Source organism: Procambarus clarkii, chromosome 92 (genome assembly GCF_040958095.1).
Source record: "Procambarus clarkii isolate CNS0578487 chromosome 92, FALCON_Pclarkii_2.0, whole genome shotgun sequence".
Lineage (NCBI taxonomy): Eukaryota > Metazoa > Arthropoda > Malacostraca > Decapoda > Cambaridae > Procambarus > Procambarus clarkii.
In genome coordinates, this window is record NC_091241.1 from 12,708,596 (window position 1) to 12,729,474 (window position 20,879).

The following is a 20,879-nucleotide window of genomic DNA, read 5'->3' on the forward strand; positions in this document are numbered from 1 at the left end:
TCATGGACATACTGTGTCATGTCTTCTCATGTCATGGTCATACTGTGTCATGTTCCTTGTCCTGGACATACTGTGTCATGTCTTCTCATGTCATGGTCATACTGTGTCATGTTCCTTGTCATGGACATACTGTGTCATGTCTTCTCATGTCATGGTCAGACTGTGTCATGTTCCTTGTCATGCCATTGGCAGGTTGAATCATTATCTCTGGATTAATGTATTCATTTAAATAGCAAAAATATACATTTCCACGCCATCTGTTGGCGGAAAAAAGAAACACGTCGTTACCAGGCAATTAGAATCAATCACCCGGTCATTAGTTGATGCTGATTGTGTTCTGTGCTACACTAAAAGTCTATTCTCGCGCCATCTGTTGGCGCTGCCTGCAACTTCTTATTCAGCTACTGTGAGGGCTGAGACTAATAATTTCTGTGGGTTTTATTATTCATTTTATTAATGTCTGTTGGTGACAGGAACAGACAAGTGGCGGTTAGAGTTTCCTCCATACTCATTGATGTAGGAGAGGGAAGCTTAACTTTCCTAAATGATGTTGGAGAGTAAAGCCTCACTGATTGATGCATGACTAACAGGCGTAATTCTTCATTGATGTATGCACGCCCCAGTCACTCCATTCATGTATGACAGGCTCCACTCTCCCCCATTGATGTATGACAGATACGCTCCACTCACCCCCATTGATGTATGACAGACACGCCCCACTCACCCCATTGATGTATGACAGGCACGCCCCACTCACCCCCATTCATGTATGACAGATACGCTCCACTCACCCCCATTGATGTATGACAGGCACGCCCCACTCACCCCCATTCATGTATGACAGGCTCCACTCTCCCCCATTGATGTATGACAGATACGCTCCACTCACCCCCATTGATGTATGGGAAAAAACCTTTCACTCCATTGATGTATAACAGACAAATCCCACTTTCATCATTATATTCGAACATAAATATTACGATTCAATATTTTAATAGAGGGAGGCTTAGTCTGGGATATGAGGACAAGGAGCTGGGATATAAGGACAAGGAGCTGGGATATGAGGACAAGGAGCTGGGATATGAGGACAAGGAGCTGGGATATGAGGACAAGGGGCTGGGATATGAGGACAAGGAGCTGGGATATGAGGACAAGGAGCTGGGATATGAGGACAAGGAGCTGGGATTTGAGGACAAGGAGCTGGGATATGAGGACGGAGCTGGGATATGAGGAAAAGAGCTGGGATATGAGGACAAGGAGCTGGGATATGAGAACAAGGAGCTGGGATATGAGAACAAGGAGCTGGGATATGAGGACAAGGAGCTGGGATATGAGGACAAGGAACTGGGATATGAGGCCAAGGAGCTGGGAAATGAGGACAAGGAGCTGGGATATGAGGACAAGGAGCTGGGATATGAGGACAAGGAGCTGGGATATGAGGACAAGGAGCTGGGATATGAGGACATGGAGCTGGGATATGAGGACAAAGAGCTGGGATATGAGGACATGGAGCTGGGATATGAGGACAAGGAGCTGAGATATGAGGACGAGGAGGTGGGATATGAGGACGAGGAGCTGGGATAGGAGGACAAGGAGTTGGGATAGGAGGACAAGGAGCTGGGATTTGAGGACAAGGAGGTGGGATATGAGGACAAGGAGCTGGGATATGAGGAGAAGGAGCTAGGATATGAGGACATGGAGCTGGGATATGAGGACAAGGAGCTGGGATATGAGGACAAGGAGCTGGGATATGAGGACGAGGAGCTGGGATATTAGGACAGGAAGCTGGGATTTGAGGACAAGGAGCTGGGATATGAGGGCAAGGAGCTGGGATATGAGACCAAGGAGCTGGGATATGAGGACAAGGAGCTGGGATATGAGGACAAAGAGCTGGGATATGAGGACAAGGAGCTGGGATTTGAGGACAAGGAGCTTGGATATGAGACCAAGGAGCTGGGATATGAGGACAAGGAGGTGGGATATGAGGACGAGGAGGTGGGATATGAGACCAAGGAGCTGGGATATGAGGACAAGGAGGTGGGATATGAGGACGAGGAGGTGGGATATGAGGACGAGGAGCTGGTATATGAGGACGAGGAGCTGGGATATGAGGGCAAGGAGCTGGGATATGAGGACAAAGAGCTGGGATATGAGGACATGGAGCTGGGATATGAGGACAAGGAGCTGAGATATGAGGACGAGGAGGTGGGATATGAGGACGAGGAGCTGGGATAGGAGGACAAGGAGCTGGGATAGGAGGACAAGGAGCTGGGATTTGAGGACAAGGAGGTGGGATATGAGGACAAGGAGCTGGGATATGAGGAGAAGGAGCTAGGATATGAGGACATGGAGCTGGGATATGAGGACAAGGAGCTGGGATATGAGGACAAGGAGCTGGGATATGAGGACGAGGAGCTGGGATATTAGGACAGGAAGCTGGGATTTGAGGACAAGGAGCTGGGATATGAGGGCAAGGAGCTGGGATATGAGACCAAGGAGCTGGGATATGAGGACAAGGAGCTGGGATATGAGGACAAAGAGCTGGGATATGAGGACAAGGAGCTGGGATTTGAGGACAAGGAGCTTGGATATGAGACCAAGGAGCTGGGATATGAGGACAAGGAGGTGGGATATGAGGACGAGGAGGTGGGATATGAGACCAAGGAGCTGGGATATGAGGACAAGGAGGTGGGATATGAGGACGAGGAGGTGGGATATGAGGACGAGGAGCTGGTATATGAGGACGAGGAGCTGGGATATGAGGGCAAGGAGCTGGGATATGAGGACAAGGAGCTGGGATATGAGGACAAGGAGCTGGGATTTGAGGACAAGGAGCTGGGATATGAGGACAAAGAGCTGGGATATGAGGACAAGGAGCATGCAAGGACCCACATGCCAACTTTGACCATCGGGGATCGAACGCCAACCCCGCAAGAAGCGAGAGCTTCACTCTCCCGATAAGTCGAAGTGAATCTAATCGCAACGACACAATTTACGCGGTCGTTCCTGCACTCTGGCTCGGGGTGGGGGGGGAGGGGGTTACACACTCAGAACGTGGCTCCACTAGCTGGCTCGTTCAGTCACTCATGCACTCAGTCATTCACTCATGCACTTATCTGGTCGTGAGCATCATTAAACAGATCAGATACCAGCGGGTCGCTTTGTCTCCTCTCTATCTCCATCTTGAGGTTATCTTGAGATGATTTCGGGGCTTTAGTGTCCCCGCGGCCCGGTCCTCGACCAGGCCTCCACCCCCAGGAAGCAGCCCGTGACAGCTGACTAACTCCCAGGTACCTATTTACTGCTAGGTAACAAGGGCATTCAGGGTGAAAGAAACTTTGCCCATTTGTTTCTGCCTCGTGCGGGAATCGAACCCGCGCCACAGAATTACGAGTCCTGCGCGCTATCCACCAGGCTACGAGGCCGCCCTCGTAGCCTGGTGGATAGCCTCGCCTCGCCTCGCGATGGATACGATGGATAGCCTCGTAGCCTCGCCCTCCATGTTGGTGGTGTTGTAGCTGTGGTGTTGAAATTGTGTCTGGGTTGTACTTATGTTACATCTTGGTTGTATTTGAGTATGTATTTTAGTTGAACAAATCCACAAGGGCCGTGACGACGATTCGAACCTGCGTCCGGGAGCATCCCAGACACTGCCTTAATCGACCGGTTCGAACCCTCGTCACGGCCCTTGTGGATTTGTTCATTTGATGCATCACGTTATTGTGATCTCTGTGTGTGATGTATTTTAATTGTATTATGTAACTATCACATGATGTGTATACATACACATCATGTGATGTGTATGTATACTCCCTTCCTCCCTTCCTTGAAGGTAATAATTAATTTAGAGTGTTGCTTGTGAACTTGTAGTAAAGTTCATATATGAATAAGTTCACTTTACTGGTGATATCTTATTAAGGTTTATCATGGGGGGGGGATATGGCTATCTTGAGGTTATCTTGAGAGATCCAAGCCATTACGACTATATAGCACTTGGAAGGGATAAGGTTTTTGGATGGGACGGGGGAAAGGAATGGTGCCCAATCATTTGGATGGTCGGGGATTGAACGCCGACCTGCATAACGGGAGATCATCCCTCTACCGGCCAGGTTGAAGGCATGAGGTGAAAGGATACGCTGCGAATGAATTTTATGTTCGGCTGAGATTTCGGCGCTCGGGATTCGTAGTCCTAAAATTCCGGGTTCGATCCCCGGCGGAGGCGGAAACGAAATAGACAGAGTTTCCTTCTCCCTGATGTCCCTGTTACCTAGCAGTAAATAGGTACCTGGGAGTTAGACAGCTGCCACGGGCTGCTTCCTGGGATATGTAACAAAAAGGAGGCCTGGTCGAGGACCGGGCCGCGGGGACGCTAAGCCCCGAAATCATCTCAAGATAAGCCGAAGGAGATCCTACTTACTCAAACGTCACATATAAGGTGGTTTTATCTGTGAAGAAACGTATTTTTTTAATTATTTTATTTAAAAAATCGGCTTCTTAGGCAACTTGGCCTATTAGGCGAATATTTTGTATATATATGTCGTGCCTAATAGCCAGAACGCCCTACTTGGCCTAGTATGCATGACCAGATTTGCCTAATAGGTAGAGTGATTTTCGTAATTTAACAAAAAATTAAATTGTATATTTTAATTAATTTTATTATATAAGAATGTTAATTACTGACTTAGTTGCGTTAGTTAAGATAAGTTAAGGTTAGTTTAAGTTAGGTTTGGACCAGTGTACACACACAGACGCATCAGTGTACACACACACAGACGCATCAGTGTACACACACACAGACGCATCAGTGTACACACACACAGACGCATCAGTGTACACACACACAGACGCATCAGTGTACACACACACAGACGCATCAGTGTACACACACACAGACGCATCAGTGTACACACACACAGACGCATCAGTGTACACACACACAGACGCATCACTGTACACACACACAGACGCATCAGTGTACACACACACAGACGCATCAGTGTACACACACACAGACGCATCAGTGTACACACACACAGACGCATCAGTGTACACACACACAGACGCATCAGTGTACACACACACAGACGCATCAGTGTACACACACACAGACGCATCACTGTACACACACACAGACGCATCAGTGTACACACACACAGACGCATCAGTGTACACACACATAGACGCATCAGTGTACACACACACAGACGCATCAGTGTACACACACACAGACGCATCAGTGTACACACACACAGACGCATCAGTGTACACACACACAGACGCATCAGTGTACACACACAGACGCATCAGTGTACACACACAGACGCATCAGTGTACACACACACAGACGCATCAGTGTACACACACACAGACGCATCAGTGTACACACACATAGACGCATCAGTGTACACACACACAGACGCATCAGTGTACACACACACAGACGCATCAGTGTACACAGACGCACCAGAGTACACAGACGCACCAGAGTACACAGACGCACCAGAGTACACAGACGCACCAGAGTACATACACAGACGCATCAGTGTACACACAGACGCACCAGAGTACATACACAGACGCACCAGAGTACATACACAGACGCATCAGTGTACACACACAGATGCACCAGAGTACACAGACGCACCAGAGTACACACAGACGCACCAGAGTACACAGACGCACCAGAGTACACACAGACGCACCAGAGTACACACAGACGCACCAGAGTACACACAGACGCACCAGAGTACACACAGACGCACCAGAGTACACACAGACGCACCAGAGTACACACACACAGACGCACCAGAGTACACAGACGCACCAGAGTACACACAGACGCACCAGAGTACACAGGACGCACCAGAGTACACTCAGACGCACCAGAGTACACAGGACGCACCAGAGTACACACAGACGCACCAGAGTACACACAGACGCACCAGAGTACACACAGACGCACCAGAGTACACAGGACGCACCAGAGTACACACAGACGCACCAGAGTACACACAGACGCACCAGAGTACACACAGACGCACCAGAGTACACACAGACGCACCAGAGTACACACAGACGCACCAGAGTACACACACACAGGACGCACCAGAGTACACAGGACGCACCAGAGTACACAGGACGCACCAGAGTACACTGGACGCACCAGAGTACACAGGACGCACCAGAGTACACAGGACGCACCAGAGTACACAGGACGCACCAGAGTACACAGACGCACCAGAGTACACACAGACGCACCAGAGTACACAGGACGCACCAGAGTACACACAGACGCACCAGAGTACACAGACGCACCAGAGTACACAGGACGCACCAGAGTACACAGGACGCACCAGAGTACACAGACGCACCAGAGTACACAGGACGCACCAGAGTACACAGGACGCACCAGAGTACACAGGACGCACCAGAGTACACACACACAGACGCACCAGAGTACACAGACGCACCAGGGTACACAGGACGCACCAGAGTACACAGGACGCACCAGAGTACACAGACGCACCAGAGTACACAGACGCACCAGAGTACACAGGACGCACCAGAGTACACAGACGCACCAGAGTACACAGGACGCACCAGAGTACACAGACGCACCAGAGTACACAGACGCACCAGAGTACACAGACGCACCAGAGTACACAGACGCACCAGAGTACACAGGACGCACCAGAGTACACAGACGCACCAGAGTACACAGACGCACCAGAGTACACAGACGCACCAGAGTACACAGACGCACCAGGGTACACAGGACGCACCAGAGTACACTGGACGCACCAGAGTACACAGGACGCACCAGAGTACACTGGACGCACCAGAGTACACAGGACGCACCAGTGTACACAGACGCACCAGAGTACACAGACGCACCAGAGTACACAGACGCACCAGAGTACACAGACGCACCAGAGTACACAGGACGCACCAGAGTACACAGACGCACCAGAGTACACAGGACGCACCAGAGTACACAGACGCACCAGAGTACACAGGACGCACCAGAGTACACAGGACGCACCAGAGTACACAGACGCACCAGGGTACACAGGACGCACCAGAGTACACTGGACGCACCAGAGTACACAGGACGCACCAGAGTACACTGGACGCACCAGAGTACACAGGACGCACCAGTGTACACAGACGCACCAGAGTACACAGGACGCACCAGAGTACACAGGACGCACCAGAGTACACAGGACGCACCAGAGTACACAGGACGCACCAGAGTACACTGGACGCACCAGAGTACACAGGACGCACCAGTGTACACAGACGCACCAGAGTACACAGGACGCACCAGAGTACACACACACAGACGCACCAGAGTACACAGGACGCACCAGAGTACACAGACGCACCAGAGTACACAGGACGCACCAGAGTACACAGGACGCACCAGAGTACACACACACAGACGCACCAGAGTACACAGGACGCACCAGAGTACACAGACGCACCAGAGTACACACAGACGCACCAGAGTACACAGGACGCACCAGAGTACACAGGACGCACCAGAGTACACAGGACGCACCAGAGTACACAGACGCACCAGAGTACACAGACGCACCAGAGTACACACAGACGCACCAGAGTACACACAGACGCACCAGAGTACACACAGACGCACCAGAGTACACACAGACGCACCAGAGTACACACAGACGCACCAAAGTACACACAGACGCACCAGAGTACACAGGACGCACTAGAGTACACAGGACGCACCAGAGTACACAGGACGCACTAGAGTACACACAGACGCACCAGAGTACACAGGACGCACCAGAGTACACACAGACGCACCAGAGTACACACAGACGCACCAGAGTACACACAGGACGCACCAGAGTACACACAGACGCACCAGAGTACACACAGACGCACCAGAGTACACACAGGACGCACCAGAGTACACACAGACGCACCAGAGTACACAGGACGCACTAGAGTACACAGGACGCACCAGAGTACACAGGACGCACCAGAGTACACAGGACGCACTAGAGTACACACAGACGCACCAGAGTACACAGGACGCACCAGAGTACACACAGACGCACCAGAGTACACACAGACGCACCAGAGTACACAGGACGCACTAGAGTACACAGGACGCACCAGAGTACACACAGACGCACCAGAGTACACACAGACGCACCAGAGTACACAGGACGCACTAGAGTACACAGGACGCACCAGAGTACATAGGACGCACCAGAGTGCACACAGCCGCACCAGAGTACACAGACGCACCAGAGTACACAGACGCACCAGAGTACACACAGGACGCACCAGAGTACACACAGGACGCACCAGAGTACACACAGACGCACCAGAGTACACACAGGACGCACCAGAGTACACACAGACGCACCAGAGTACACAGACGCACCAGAGTACACACAGGACGCACCAGAGTACACAGGACGCACTAGAGTACACAGACGCACTGCCCGCCCTTCGCCTTACTGTTCCCGGGACTTAGAGTGAAATAAACTTAATATTTTATGTGACGGGCAGAGATGAGGTAAAAACCGCACTGTGTGTGGTCGGCAGGTGTAGATGATGTAGTGTGGGGGGTGTAGCTGGGTGTAGTAGGGTGTAGCTGGGTCTAGGAGGGTGTAGCTGGGTGTAGGAGCGTGTAGCTGGGTCTAGGAGGGTGTAGTAGGGTGTAGCTGGGTCTAGGAGGGTGTAGCGGGGTGTAGGAGCGTGTAGCTGGGTCTAGGAGGGTGTAGCTGGGTGTAGGAGCGTGTAGCTGGGTCTAGGAGGGTGTAGTAGGGTGTAGCTGGGTCTAGGAGGGTGTAGCTGGGTGTAGGAGCGTGTAGCTGGGTGTAGTAGGGTGTAGCTGGGTGTAGGAGCGTGTAGCTGGGTGTAGTAGGGTGTAGCTGGGTGTAGGAGGGTGTAACTGGGTGTAGTAGGGTGTAGCTGGGTGTGGGAGGGTGTAGCTGGGTCTAGGAGGGTGTAGCTGGGTCTAGGAGGGTGTAGCTGGGTCTAGGAGGGTGTAGCTGGGTCTAGGAGCGTGTAGCTGGGTGTAGTAGGGTGTAGCTGGGTGTAGGAGGGTGTAGCTGGGTGTAGTAGGGTGTAGCTGGGTGTGGGAGGGTGTAGCTGGGTCTAGGAGGGTGTAGCTGGGTGTAGGAGGGTGTAGCAGGGTGTAGGAGCGTGTAGCTGGGTGTAGTAGGGTGTAGCTGGGTGTAGGAGGGTGTAGCTGGGTGTAGTAGGGTGTAGCTGGGTGTGGGAGGGTGTAGCTGGGTCTAGGAGGGTGTAGCTGGGTGTAGGAGGGTATAGCTGCGTGTAGTAGGGTATAGCTGGGTCTAGGAGGGTGTAGCTGGGTCTAGGAGGGTGTAGCTGGGTGTGGGAGGGTGTAGCTGGGTCTAGGAGGGTGTAGCTGGGTGTGGGAGGGTGTAGTTGGGTGTAGTAGGGTGTAGCTGGGTCTAGGAGGGTGTAGCTGGGTGTAGGCGGGTGTAGTAGGGTGTAGCTGGGTCTAGGAGGGTGTAGCTGGGTGTGGGAGGGTGTAGCTGGGTGTAGGAGGGTGTAGCTGGGTCTAGGAGGGTGTAGCTGGGTGTAGGAAGGTGTAGCTGGGTCTAGGCGGGTGTAGTAGGGTGTAGCTGGGTCTAGGAGGGTGTAGCTGGGTGTGGGAGGGTGTAGCTGGGTCTAGGCGGGTGTAGTAGGGTGTAGCTGGGTCTAGGAGGGTGTAGCTGGGTCTAGGAGGGTGTAGCTGGGTCTAGGAGGGTGTAGCTGGGTCTAGGAGGGTGTAGCTGGGTCTAGGAGGGTGTAGCTGGGTCTAGGAGGGTGTAGCTGGGTCTAGGCGGGTGTAGTAGGGTGTAGCTGGGTCTAGGCGGGTGTAGCTGGGTCTAGGAGGGTGTAGCTGGGTCTAGGCGGGTGTAGCTGGGTCTAGGAGGGTGTAGTAGGGTGTAGCTGGGTCTAGGCGGGTGTAGCTGGGTGTAGGAGGGTGTAGCTGGGTCTAGGAGGGTGTAGCTGGGTCTAGGAGGGTGTAGCTGGGTCTAGGCGGGTGTAGCTGGGTGTGGGAGGGTGTAGCTGGGTGTAGGAGGGTGTAGCTGGGTGTAGGAGGGTGTAGCTGGGTGTAGGAGGGTGTAGCTGGGTTTAGGCGGGTGTAGTAGGGTGTAGCTGGGTGTAGGAGGGTGTAGCTGGGTGTGGGAGGGTGTAGCTGGGTGTAGCTGGGTGTAGGAGGGTGTAGCTGGGTCTAGGAGGGTGTAGCTGGGTCTAGGAGGGTGTAGTAGGGTGTAGCTGGGTGTAGGAGGGTGTAGCTGGGTGTGGGAGGGTGTAGCTGGGTCTAGGCGGGTGTAGTAGGGTGTAGCTGGGTCTAGGAGGGTGTAGCTGGGTCTAGGCGGGTGTAGTAGGATGTAGCTGGGTGTAGGAGGGTGTAGCTGGGTGTGGGAGGGTGTAGCTGGGTCTAGGAGGGTGTAGCTGGGTCTAGGAGGGTGTAGGAGGGTGTAGCTGGGTGTAGGAGGGTGTAGCTGGGTCTAGACGGGTGTAGTAGGGTGTAGCTGGGTCTAGGAGGGTGTAGCTGGGTCTAGGCGGGTGTAGTAGGGTGTAGCTGGGTCTAGGAGGGTGTAGCTGGGTCTAGGCGGGTGTAGTAGGGTGTAGCTGGGTCTAGGAGGGTGTAGCTGGGTCTAGGAGGGTGTAGCTGGGTGTGGGAGGGTGAAGCTGGGTGTGGGAGGGTGTAGCTGGGTGTAGGAGGGTGTAGCTGGGTGTAGGAGGGTGTAGTTGGGTCTAGGAGGGTGTAGCTGGGTGTAGGAGGGTGTAGCTGGGTCTAGGAGGGTGTAGCTGGGTCTAGGAGGGTGTAGCTGGGTGTGGGAGGGTGTAGCTGGGTCTAGGAGGGTGTAGCTGGGTGTAGGAGGGTGTAGCTGGGTGTAGGAGGGTGTAGCTGGGTCTAGGAGGGTGTAGCTGGGTGTGGGAGGGTGTAGCTGGGTGTGGGAGGGTGTAGCTGGGTGTAGGAGGGTGTAGCTGGGTGTAGGAGGGTGTAGCTGGGTGTAGGAGGGTTTAGCTGGGTGTAGGAGGGTGTAGCTGGGTGTAGGAGGGTGTAGCTGGGTCTAGGAGGGTGTAGCTGGGTCTAGGAGGGTGTAGCTGGGTCTCGGAGGGTGTAGTAGGGTGTAGCTGGGTGTAGGAGGGTGTAGCTGGGTGTGGGAGGGTGTAGCTGGGTGTAGGAGGGTGTAGCTGGGTCTAGGAGGGTGTAGCTGGGTCTAGGAGGGTGTAGCTGGGTGTGGGAGGGTGTAGCTGGGTCTAGAAGGGTGTAGCTGGGTCTAGGAGGGTGTAGCTGAGTCTAGGAGGGTGTAGCTGGGTCTAGGAAGGTGTAGCTGGGTGTAGGAGGGTGTAGCTGGGTCTAGGATGGTGTAGCTGTGAGCTATAGGGTGTAGCTATAAGCTTCTGGGTGTAGCTGTGAGCTATAGGGTGTAGCTGTGAGCTATAGGGTGTAGCTGTGAGCTATAGGGTGTAGCTGTGAGCTATAGGGTGTCGCTGTGAGCTATAGGGTGTAGCTGTGAGCTATAGGGTGTAGCTGTGAGCTTCTGGGTGTAGCTGTGAGCTATAGGGTGTAGCTGTGAGCTATAGGGTGTAGCTGTGAGCTATAGGGTGTAGCTGTGAGCTATAGGGTGTAGCTGTGAGCTTCTGGGTGTAGCTGTGAGCTATAGGGTGTAGCTGTGAGCTATAGGGTGTAGCTGTGAGCTATAGGGTGTAGCTGTGAGCACCAGTATACAAATTAAGGTGTCTGCAACGATGCAAGAGAGTTGTGTAGAGTTTTCACGATGTTGCACCAACGTAAATTGTTGCTTTGTGAGAAAGCTGTCACGGAATTCCATTTTTGACAGGAATATTAAATTTTAGACAGAAATATTCATTTTAGATGGGAATATTGAATTTAGAAAGGAACATTTCAATTTCTGGAATATATTTCAGAAACAGGAATGAGAAAGGGTAGAACCCTTTCCCCTTACAACCCTTAGAAAGGGTTGAAATGGACTGAGAAAGAGTTGAAGAGGATTGAAAAATGGTTGAAAAGGATTGAGAAAGGATTGAAGAGGACTGAGAAAGCATTGAAGAGGACTGAGAAAGCATTGAAGAGGACTGAGAAAGCATTGAAGAGGACTGAGAAAGCATTGAAGAGGACTGAGAAAGCATTGAAGAGGACTGAGAAAGCATTGAAGAGGACTGAGAAAGCATTGAAGAGGACTGAGAAAGCATTGAAGAGGACTGAGAAAGCATTGAAGAGGACTGAGAAAGCATTGAAGAGGACTGAGAAAGCATTGAAGAGGACTGAGAAAGCATTGAAGAGGACTGAGAAAGCATTGAAGAGGACTGAGAAAGCATTGAAGAGGACTGAGAAAGCATTGAAGAGGACTGAGAAAGCATTGAAGAGGACTGAGAAAGCATTGAAGAGGACTGAGAAAGCATTGAAGAGGACTGAGAAAGCATTGAAGAGGACTGAGAAAGCATTGAAGAGGACTGAGAAAGCATTGAAGAGGACTGAGAAAGCATTGAAGAGGACTGAGAAAGCATTGAAGAGGACTGAGAAAGCATTGAAGAGGACTGAGAAAGCATTGAAGAGGACTGAGAAAGCATTGAAGAGGACTGAGAAAGCATTGAAGAGGACTGAGAAAGCATTGAAGAGGACTGAGAAAGCATTGAAGAGGACTGAGAAAGCATTGAAGAGGACTGAGAAAGCATTGAAGAGGACTGAGAAAGCATTGAAGAGGACTGAGAAAGCATTGAAGAGGACTGAGAAAGCATTGAAGAGGACTGAGAAAGCATTGAAGAGGACTGAGAAAGGTTAAAATCAATATTGATGTGGCCTGACTCTGATGTTTTCCTGCTGTGAAGGGAATTGGATAATTAGGTTATAGTGACGATAGTGGTGGTGATAGTGACGGTGATAGTGATCTTGATAGTGACGGTGATAGTGATCTTGATAGTGACGGTGATAGTGATCTTGATAGTGACGGTGATAGTGATCTTGATAGTGACGGTGATAGTGATGTAATAATGATAGTGAAATCTGCGTTTGCCAAAACTCTCCCACAAGCTCCTAGTCCCCCCCCCTCCCCCTGACATACACTCAACACCATACCATCAAAAGCATTAACTCCACCTCATACATAATGTATGACCACCATAATATTGGGAAGCAATACTCATCGTCCGCCGGTAATGGCGCCAACTGTATATTTCACTAGGGGGGAACAGGGGGGGGGGGTAATTATATGATTGGGGCTCCATTTCCCCCCTCATTAATTACCACTATATACATATATTATACAACAAGTTTCATTTAACACATTAAAAATATGCGCTACATGCCGTTCATATGTTAATACATATTATAGGTAGATCATACGTGTACATATATACAGATGTATGTATGTGTATGTGGACATATACAGAGATGTACTCAGCTATTTGTGCTTGCGGGGGTTGAGCTTTGGCTCTTTGGTCCCGCCTAAAATGAGAATATTTTCACTTGAAAACCGGAAATTTTTTCTAACCCTAACCTAACCTCAATATACAGTATACCTCAATATGCCTGACCTCTCCCAGCCATGCTAACCCCAATACACTATATCTTAGACCTAATATAGGACATATATGTGCTATACTAGGCCTAGGAATACATAAGATGGGTTTTTAAGTTAATTTTCTACGGAATCTATAGGATGAGATTATTTATATAGTACAAGAGGTTTATGTATATTATGTATATTATGTATATGTGCGATTATATATTATACACAACCACGTGTTGTGGATAACACTCTTATTAACTTTGTGACTAGTCAGCCAATATACCTTAGTGCTAGACTAAAATATATTCGGTTTATATCAACAGAAAACAGGGTATATACCTTTCGATGTATGTATCCCTTGTTTTATAAAACTGTTATGATATCTGTATATCTTATACCCAACTGATATCTTTAATCTTAATGTAATTGTTCAATTATACTCTTAGCTCGGGCCTGGGGTCTGATGGCTGAGTGGACAGCGCTCGGAATTCGTAGTCCTAAGGTTCCGGGTTCGATCCCCGGTGGAGGCGGAAAGAATTGGGCAGAGTTTCTTTCACCATGATGTACCTGTTCACCTAGCAGTAAATAGGTACCTGGGAGTTAGACAGCTGCTACGGGCTGCTCCCTGGGGGTGTGTAACAAAAAAGATGCCTGGTCGAGGAACGGGCCGCGGAGACGCTAAGCCCCGAAATCATCTCAAGATAACTCAAGCAAAGTTCAATTTCATTTTCTGAACTTTAGACAAATGTTCTAGTTTTTAAAAGTTCATGTAATTATTTATATGAATAAATACAATTTATAAATTATAAATTTATAAATTATAAACTTGTAATTTAAAAATATTTAAAATAATTAAATATTTATTTTTGCCAACCGGTTTAGTAACCACTTTACAATCGTCATTTATAAGCTTTATGTAATAATAATAATAATAATAATAATATAATTCGCTAATAAGATACAATCTACAATAACCTGAGAGATTACAAAATCATCCACATGAATCACCGGCATCGAACTCGGAAATATACGACTCTGTTGTCCTGTAACGTAACAGCCTGAATATATATATATATATATATATATATATATATATATATATATATATATATATATATATATATATATATACAAATGACAAAGAGTGTCAGTTCTAGCTACACTCAGTGTAACACTGTCATCCACACCTACATGCGTGTATCAGGCTACTTGAGGAAGGTTATCTTGAGATCTTGAGGTTATCTTGAGATGATTTCGGGGCTTTAGTGTCCCCGCGACCCGGTCCTCGACCAGGCCTCCACCCCCCAGGAAGCAGCCCGTGACAGCTGACTAACACCCAGGTACCTATTTTACTGCTAGGTAACAGGGGCATAGGGTGAAAAGAAACTCTGCCCATTGTTTCTCGCCGGCGCCTGGGATCGAACCCGGGACCACAGGATCACAAGTCGAGCGTGCTGTCCGCTCGGCCGACCGGCTCCCAAGGTGTACATAGGGATTGCCACCTGCTAATCCCTACTGTATATAGGGATTAACAGGTGGCAATCTCACCTAATCATACAATGATTAGATCAGTTTGTCACCTGCTAATCCCTATATATAGTAGTAGAAGATTGGGTTCAGCTTTGGGAAGCATCCATGTGTACATATGTGATCTTAGTGCCCTCTGATAATCACGTGTTCAATAGTTTCAGGCGACTGTTTACCACCATTTTTTTTTTTTTTTTTTGAGATATATACAAGAGTTGTTACATTCTTGTAGAGCCACTAGTACGCGTAGCGTTTCGGGCAGGTCCCTGGAATACGATCCCCGCCGCGAAGAATCGTTGTTACAACCAAGTACACATTTTACTGTTGAGTTAAACAGAGGCTACAGTTAAGGTTTTGCGCCCAGTAAATCCTCCCCGGCCAGGATACGAACCCATGACAAAGCGCTCGCGGAACGCCAGGCGAGTGTCTTACCACTGCACCACGGAGACTGTTTAGTCTCCGGTTGGGAATTGGGGAAGGGTTAAAATAAGAAGGGCCTAAGCGTCTGATTACAGGTAAATACTTGGGGGGGGGGATATTTGAGAGAGAGGACACTCAGATCCAGAACACAAAGGTAACCTCAATCAGGTGCTTCAAGTGGCACTCAATCAGGTGCTTCAAGTGGCACTCAATCAGGTGCTTGAGGGGCGCCATCTACAGGGTGTTTCTGACACTGTTTTGAAGGGTAGACTCAAGTAATCATTGCCAGCAAACCTCTGGTGAGCATTAAGAAACGGTATTGAGTTGGGGGGGATAATAACTTAGACTTCTATCTGTGATTCAAGTTCGTCTTGAGTCTTACTTACTCCTCTTGAGGACTTACTGGCAGTTCCATAGTGGTGCGAGTGACTGTGAAAACTAACTTGAAATATCCGGTTAACTTGTATTTTGATCAAGGGGAAGTATATGTATGTAAATGTATGTATATGTATATGAATATGTATATATAAGTATATGTATGTAAAATTTAAGTGCGTTATACACCTTATCTTCCATTATAGAGTCAGTTGATGAGTGGAGAGTGAAAGACATCATTGAATACTTGAGTAAATGTTACGGTAATGGAGAGGTCGAGTTAAGACCATTGACACGTCCTTTGCTCTCATTAAACTCTAACATGGTGGCAGCAGAAATACCCCTTATCTTGTGTCTTCTTGGAAAGCCTTTTGAATGGGTAAAATCATATTCCCTTCCTCTTTGAATGGGGAAAATCATATTCCCTTCCTTTTTGAATGGGTAAAATCATATTCCTTTCCTCTTTGAATGGGGAAAATCATATTCCCTTCCTCTTTGAATGGGTAAAATCATATTCCCTTCCTCTTTGAATGGGGAAAATCATATTCCCTTCCTTTTTGAATGGGGAAAATCATATTCCCTTCCTTTTTGAATGGGTAAAATCATATTCCCCTTCCTCTTTGAATGGGTAAAATCATATTCCCTTCCTCTTTGAATGGGGAAAATCATATTCCCTTCCTCTTTGAATGGGGAAAATCATATTCCCTTCCTTTTTGAATGGGGAAAATCATATTCCCCTTCCTCTTTGAATGGGTAAAATCATATCCCCCCCCTTTCTCTTTGAATGGGGAAAATATCTTGCCTTTACCCCTCCCCTTAGTATGAGTAAGGGGAGGGTGAATACCCCCTACCTTCCCTTTCCCCATTATCTAGAGTCTTGTATCCCCCATTCTAAACTAACAAGGGGAGTCTGTAGTTATTAGGGTGATTAACTGTAATTAAGCTTTGAAGGAGGATTTCTTCACTCCAATAAAAATAAAAAAATAATAATTACTCGCAATAAAATCACTCTAACGTGATACATCAATTAAAAAATGCCGTGGCTCAGGGTTCGAATCCCCTCACAGCATTGCTGTGAGGGGATTATAATAAGAACAACAGATCAAAATTTATAATATCCCCAGCAGTACCTTACCTTGAGGTTACCTTGAGGTGCTTCCGGGGCTTAGCGTCCCCGCGGCCCGGTCGTCGACCAGGCCTCCTCGAGCTAGTAACGGAACAATCCTACATGTGATTCGAACACCTTTAGTAATATGTGGTGTTCGAACGGCCACTCGCCTCGTTTAACAGCCTGACACCTGGACGGACATCTTAATAATTGCATTTATTAAATTACATTAACAAGGACTCGCCTCTAATTACATTAGTGATATTATGTTGACGAGGATATCGATATAATTATTATATTGAATTAAATCTCATTTCTGCGACTGTCTTGTTTTAATGTTTGTTTGTGTGTGTGTGTGTGTGTGTGTGTGTGTGTGTGTGTGTGTGTGTGTGTGTGTGTGTGTGTGCGTGCGTGTGTGTGTGTGTGTGTGTGTGTGTATGTGTGTGTGAGAGAGTGTATGTGTGAGAGTGTGTGTGTGTTTGTGTGTGTGTGTTTGTGTGTGTGTGTTTGTGTGTGTGTGTGTGTGTGTGTGTACTCACCTAGTTGTGCTTGCGGGGGTTGAGCTCTGGCTCTTTGGTCCCGCCTCTCAACTGTCAATTAACTGGTGTACAGGTTCCTGAGCCTATTGGGCTCTATCATATCTACATTTGAAACTGTGTATGGAGTCAGCCTCCACCACATCACTGCCTAATGCATTCTATTTACTAACTACTCTGACACTGAAAAAGTTCTTTCTAATGTCTCTTTAACTCATTTGGGTACTCAGCTTCCACCTGTGTCCCCTTGTTCGTGTGCCACCCGTGTTAAATAATCCATCCTTGTCTACCCAGATTAGGGGCCTGACAGCTGAGTGTATAGCGCTCGAGATTCGTAGTCCTGAGGTTCCTGGTTCGATCCCCGGTGGAGCCGGAAACATATGGGCAGAATTTCTTTCACCTTGATGCACTTGTTCACCTAGCAGTAAATCGGTACCTGGGAGTTAGACAGCTGCTACGGGCTGCTTCCTGGGGGGGGGGGGTGTAACAAAGAGGAGGCCTGGTCGAGGACCGGGCCGCAGCGACGCTAAGTCACGAAATCAATCACTCATCTGAAGATAACCATGTCGATTCCTCTGAGAATTTTGTATGTGGTGATCATGTTTCCTCGAACTCTTCTGTCTTCCAGTGTCGTGAGGTGCATTTCACACAGCCTTTCCTCGTAACTCATGCCTCTTAGTTCTGGGACTAGTCTAGTGGCATACCTTTGGACTTTTCCCAGCTTCGTCTTGTGCTTGACAAGGTACGGGCTCCATGCTGGGGCAGCATACTCCAGGATTGGTCTTACATATGTGGTAAACAAGGTTCTGAAGGCAGTTCTGATGTTAGCCAGCCTCGCATAGGCCGCCGATGTTATTCTTTTGATGTGGGCTTCAAGAGACAGGTTTGGTGTGACATCAACTCCTAGATACCAACTCGATAGAGAGAAAGACAGATCTTTTTCTCTGTCCGTTTCGTGAAGGACTTTATCTCCCATACGGTATCCCTTGTTAGTTTCATCCACCTAGTTTCATTACCTTACATTTACTTGAGTTGAACTTTAGTACCCATGTGCGTGTGTGTGTGAGTGTAAAGGTGTTGCCAACATGGTTCTAGACTCCGGCTATATTCCCGTCTATCCGCTACCATCCTCCAAACTACTCCTTACCTATCCCATACCATCATCCTGCCTATCCTCGATCACTCATTTGTTCCCTAATCACCTTTACTGCAGTTCAAGCACGACGCTCCTACCTATCCTCCCTCTCCTCCCCATCTCGAGGGCCTTCAAGGGTTCCTAGCCCCCTCGTAAGGCTGTCCCTATTCATTCCAGCCCTCAAGGTCCCTTCCAGTCCCCTTCCAGCCCTTTCCAGCCCCTTCAAGACCTGTATGCTACTCAACAATAATTCGATCTCCAGACATAAACATTCTTCAGGCAGAATGTCTACCAACACTTCCTGCAGTGAAGGTCGTGATTCACTGTGGTGGTGGAAGGTGGTTGTGGTTGTGTGTTGTGGAAATTGAGTTGTTGAGATGATACTGGTGATTGTGGTGGAAGGTTGGGTTGTGGTGGTAGTGATACTGGTGATTGTGGTGGAAGGTTGGGTTGTGGTGGTAGTGATACTGGTGATTTTGGTGGAAGGTTGGGTTGTGGTGGTAGTGATACTGGTGATTGTGGTGGAAGGTTGGGTTGTGGTGATAGTGATACTGGTGATTGTGTTGGAAGGTTGGGTTGTGGTGGTAGTGATACTGGTGATTGTGGTGGAAGGTTGGGTTGTGGTGGTAGTGATACTGGTGATTGTGGTGGAAGGTTGGGTTGTGGTGGTAGTGATACTGGTGATTTTGGTGGAAATGTGGCTCTGGTGACCCAGGGAGCCGGTCGGCCGAGCAGACAGCACGCTGGACTTGTGATCCTGTGGTCCTGGGTTCGATCCTAGGCGCCGGCGAGAAACAATGGGCAGAGTTTCTTTCACCCTATGCCCCTGTTACCTAGCAGTAAAATAGGTACCTGGGTGTTAGTCAGCTGTCACGGGCTGCTTCCTGGGGGTGGAGGCCTGGTCGAGGACCGGGCCGCGGGGACACTAAAAGGCCCCGAAATCATCTCAAGATAACCTCAAGATAGCCTTGTTGTGGTAATATTGGTATAGGGTAGAAGAACGTGAGAGAGGGATGGGAGAGGGGGAGATTGTTGGTGGTTGTGGTGGAAATACACCGGTTTGTGTGGGGTAGGGGGGGGGGATGGTTGATAGATGGAGGTGTAATTGCAGTGGTGATGGTTGATGTGGCTGGTAGTGGTGGTGGTTTCATTTACATTCATGAATCTTTTTATTTTTGGGCTCCCCAATTCTGGCTTAGGCAAGAATGTCAATTTCCGTCACTCTATTCTCACGTGTCGCGGGAGAGTGAGTGTGACAGGAGGTGCACTCACTCTCACACTCATATTCCCTACACATTTCACTATCAAAATTTTTTCACCCTTTCCAACCGAATTGAGCTTCGTCTAGCTTAGAAATAGACACTTTATGATCTTCTAAATCAGTCATGTTTTCCATTCTCGAAGATTGTCTCTTTAACTATAAACTAAAATGACCATTTTTTCTATCCTGAGGTCATCTTTTCACCCACGGACGCCCACACACACACTGGGACCCATCCACGGACGCCCACACACACACTGGGACCCATCCACGAACGCCCACACACACACTGGGACCCATCCACGAACGCCCACACACACACTGGGACCCATCCACGAACGCCCACACACACACTGGGACCCATCCACGAACGCCCACACACACACTGGGACCCATCCACGAACGCCCACACACACACTGGGACCCATCCACGGACCCCCACACCCACTGGGACCCATCCACGGACTCCTATACACACTGGGACCCATCCACGGACTCCCATACACACTGGAACCCACTCACGGACGCCCACACCCATTGGGACCCGCCCACGGACGCCCACACACTGGGACCCACCCACGGACGCCCACACCCACTGTGACCCACCCACGGACTCCCACACACACTGGGACCCACCCACGAACGCCCACACCCACTGGGACCCACCCACGAACGCCCACACACACTGAGACCCACCCACGGACGCCATGATTGAGGAAAGATGCACAGGTTTCGTAGGGGACACTGAAGTGCTCGATACATTCCAGGCTAAATACTCGGGTATTCCGTATATTTTCCCCAGAACCCAATCTGTCAATTGCTTTACATCCAGGTCCCGAATTACTGCATGGGGTAGAGTCCAAGAGATTAAAGATACCCAAATCTCTCTCTCACTGCCCGGGAATCGAACCCGTGTCTCGCTTTCTTGCCAGTCGAGACTTGCCTGATGTATTATATATGGTAATTATTATCT

General features: G+C 49.2%; 2 protein-coding genes across 2 annotated transcripts in view; one reads left to right on the forward strand and one right to left on the reverse strand.

Annotated features, from left to right (window-relative positions):
• Window positions 1–12,818, forward strand: part of LOC138359603 (tropomyosin alpha-1 chain-like) — a 14,063-nt gene extending 1,245 nt beyond the window's left edge. Inside the window, exons 2-5 of the mRNA XM_069319006.1 lie at window positions 234–291; window positions 6,319–6,394; window positions 6,585–6,695; window positions 11,991–12,818. Coding sequence (XP_069175107.1) covers window positions 234–291; window positions 6,319–6,394; window positions 6,585–6,695; window positions 11,991–12,818 — 1,073 coding nt within the window. The remainder of the gene's footprint in view (window positions 1–233; window positions 292–6,318; window positions 6,395–6,584; window positions 6,696–11,990) is intronic.
• The window catches only part of LOC123775038 (KH domain-containing, RNA-binding, signal transduction-associated protein 2), a 235,519-nt gene that overhangs the window by 208,962 nt on the left and 5,678 nt on the right, over window positions 1–20,879 (reverse strand). The window lies entirely within an intron of this gene.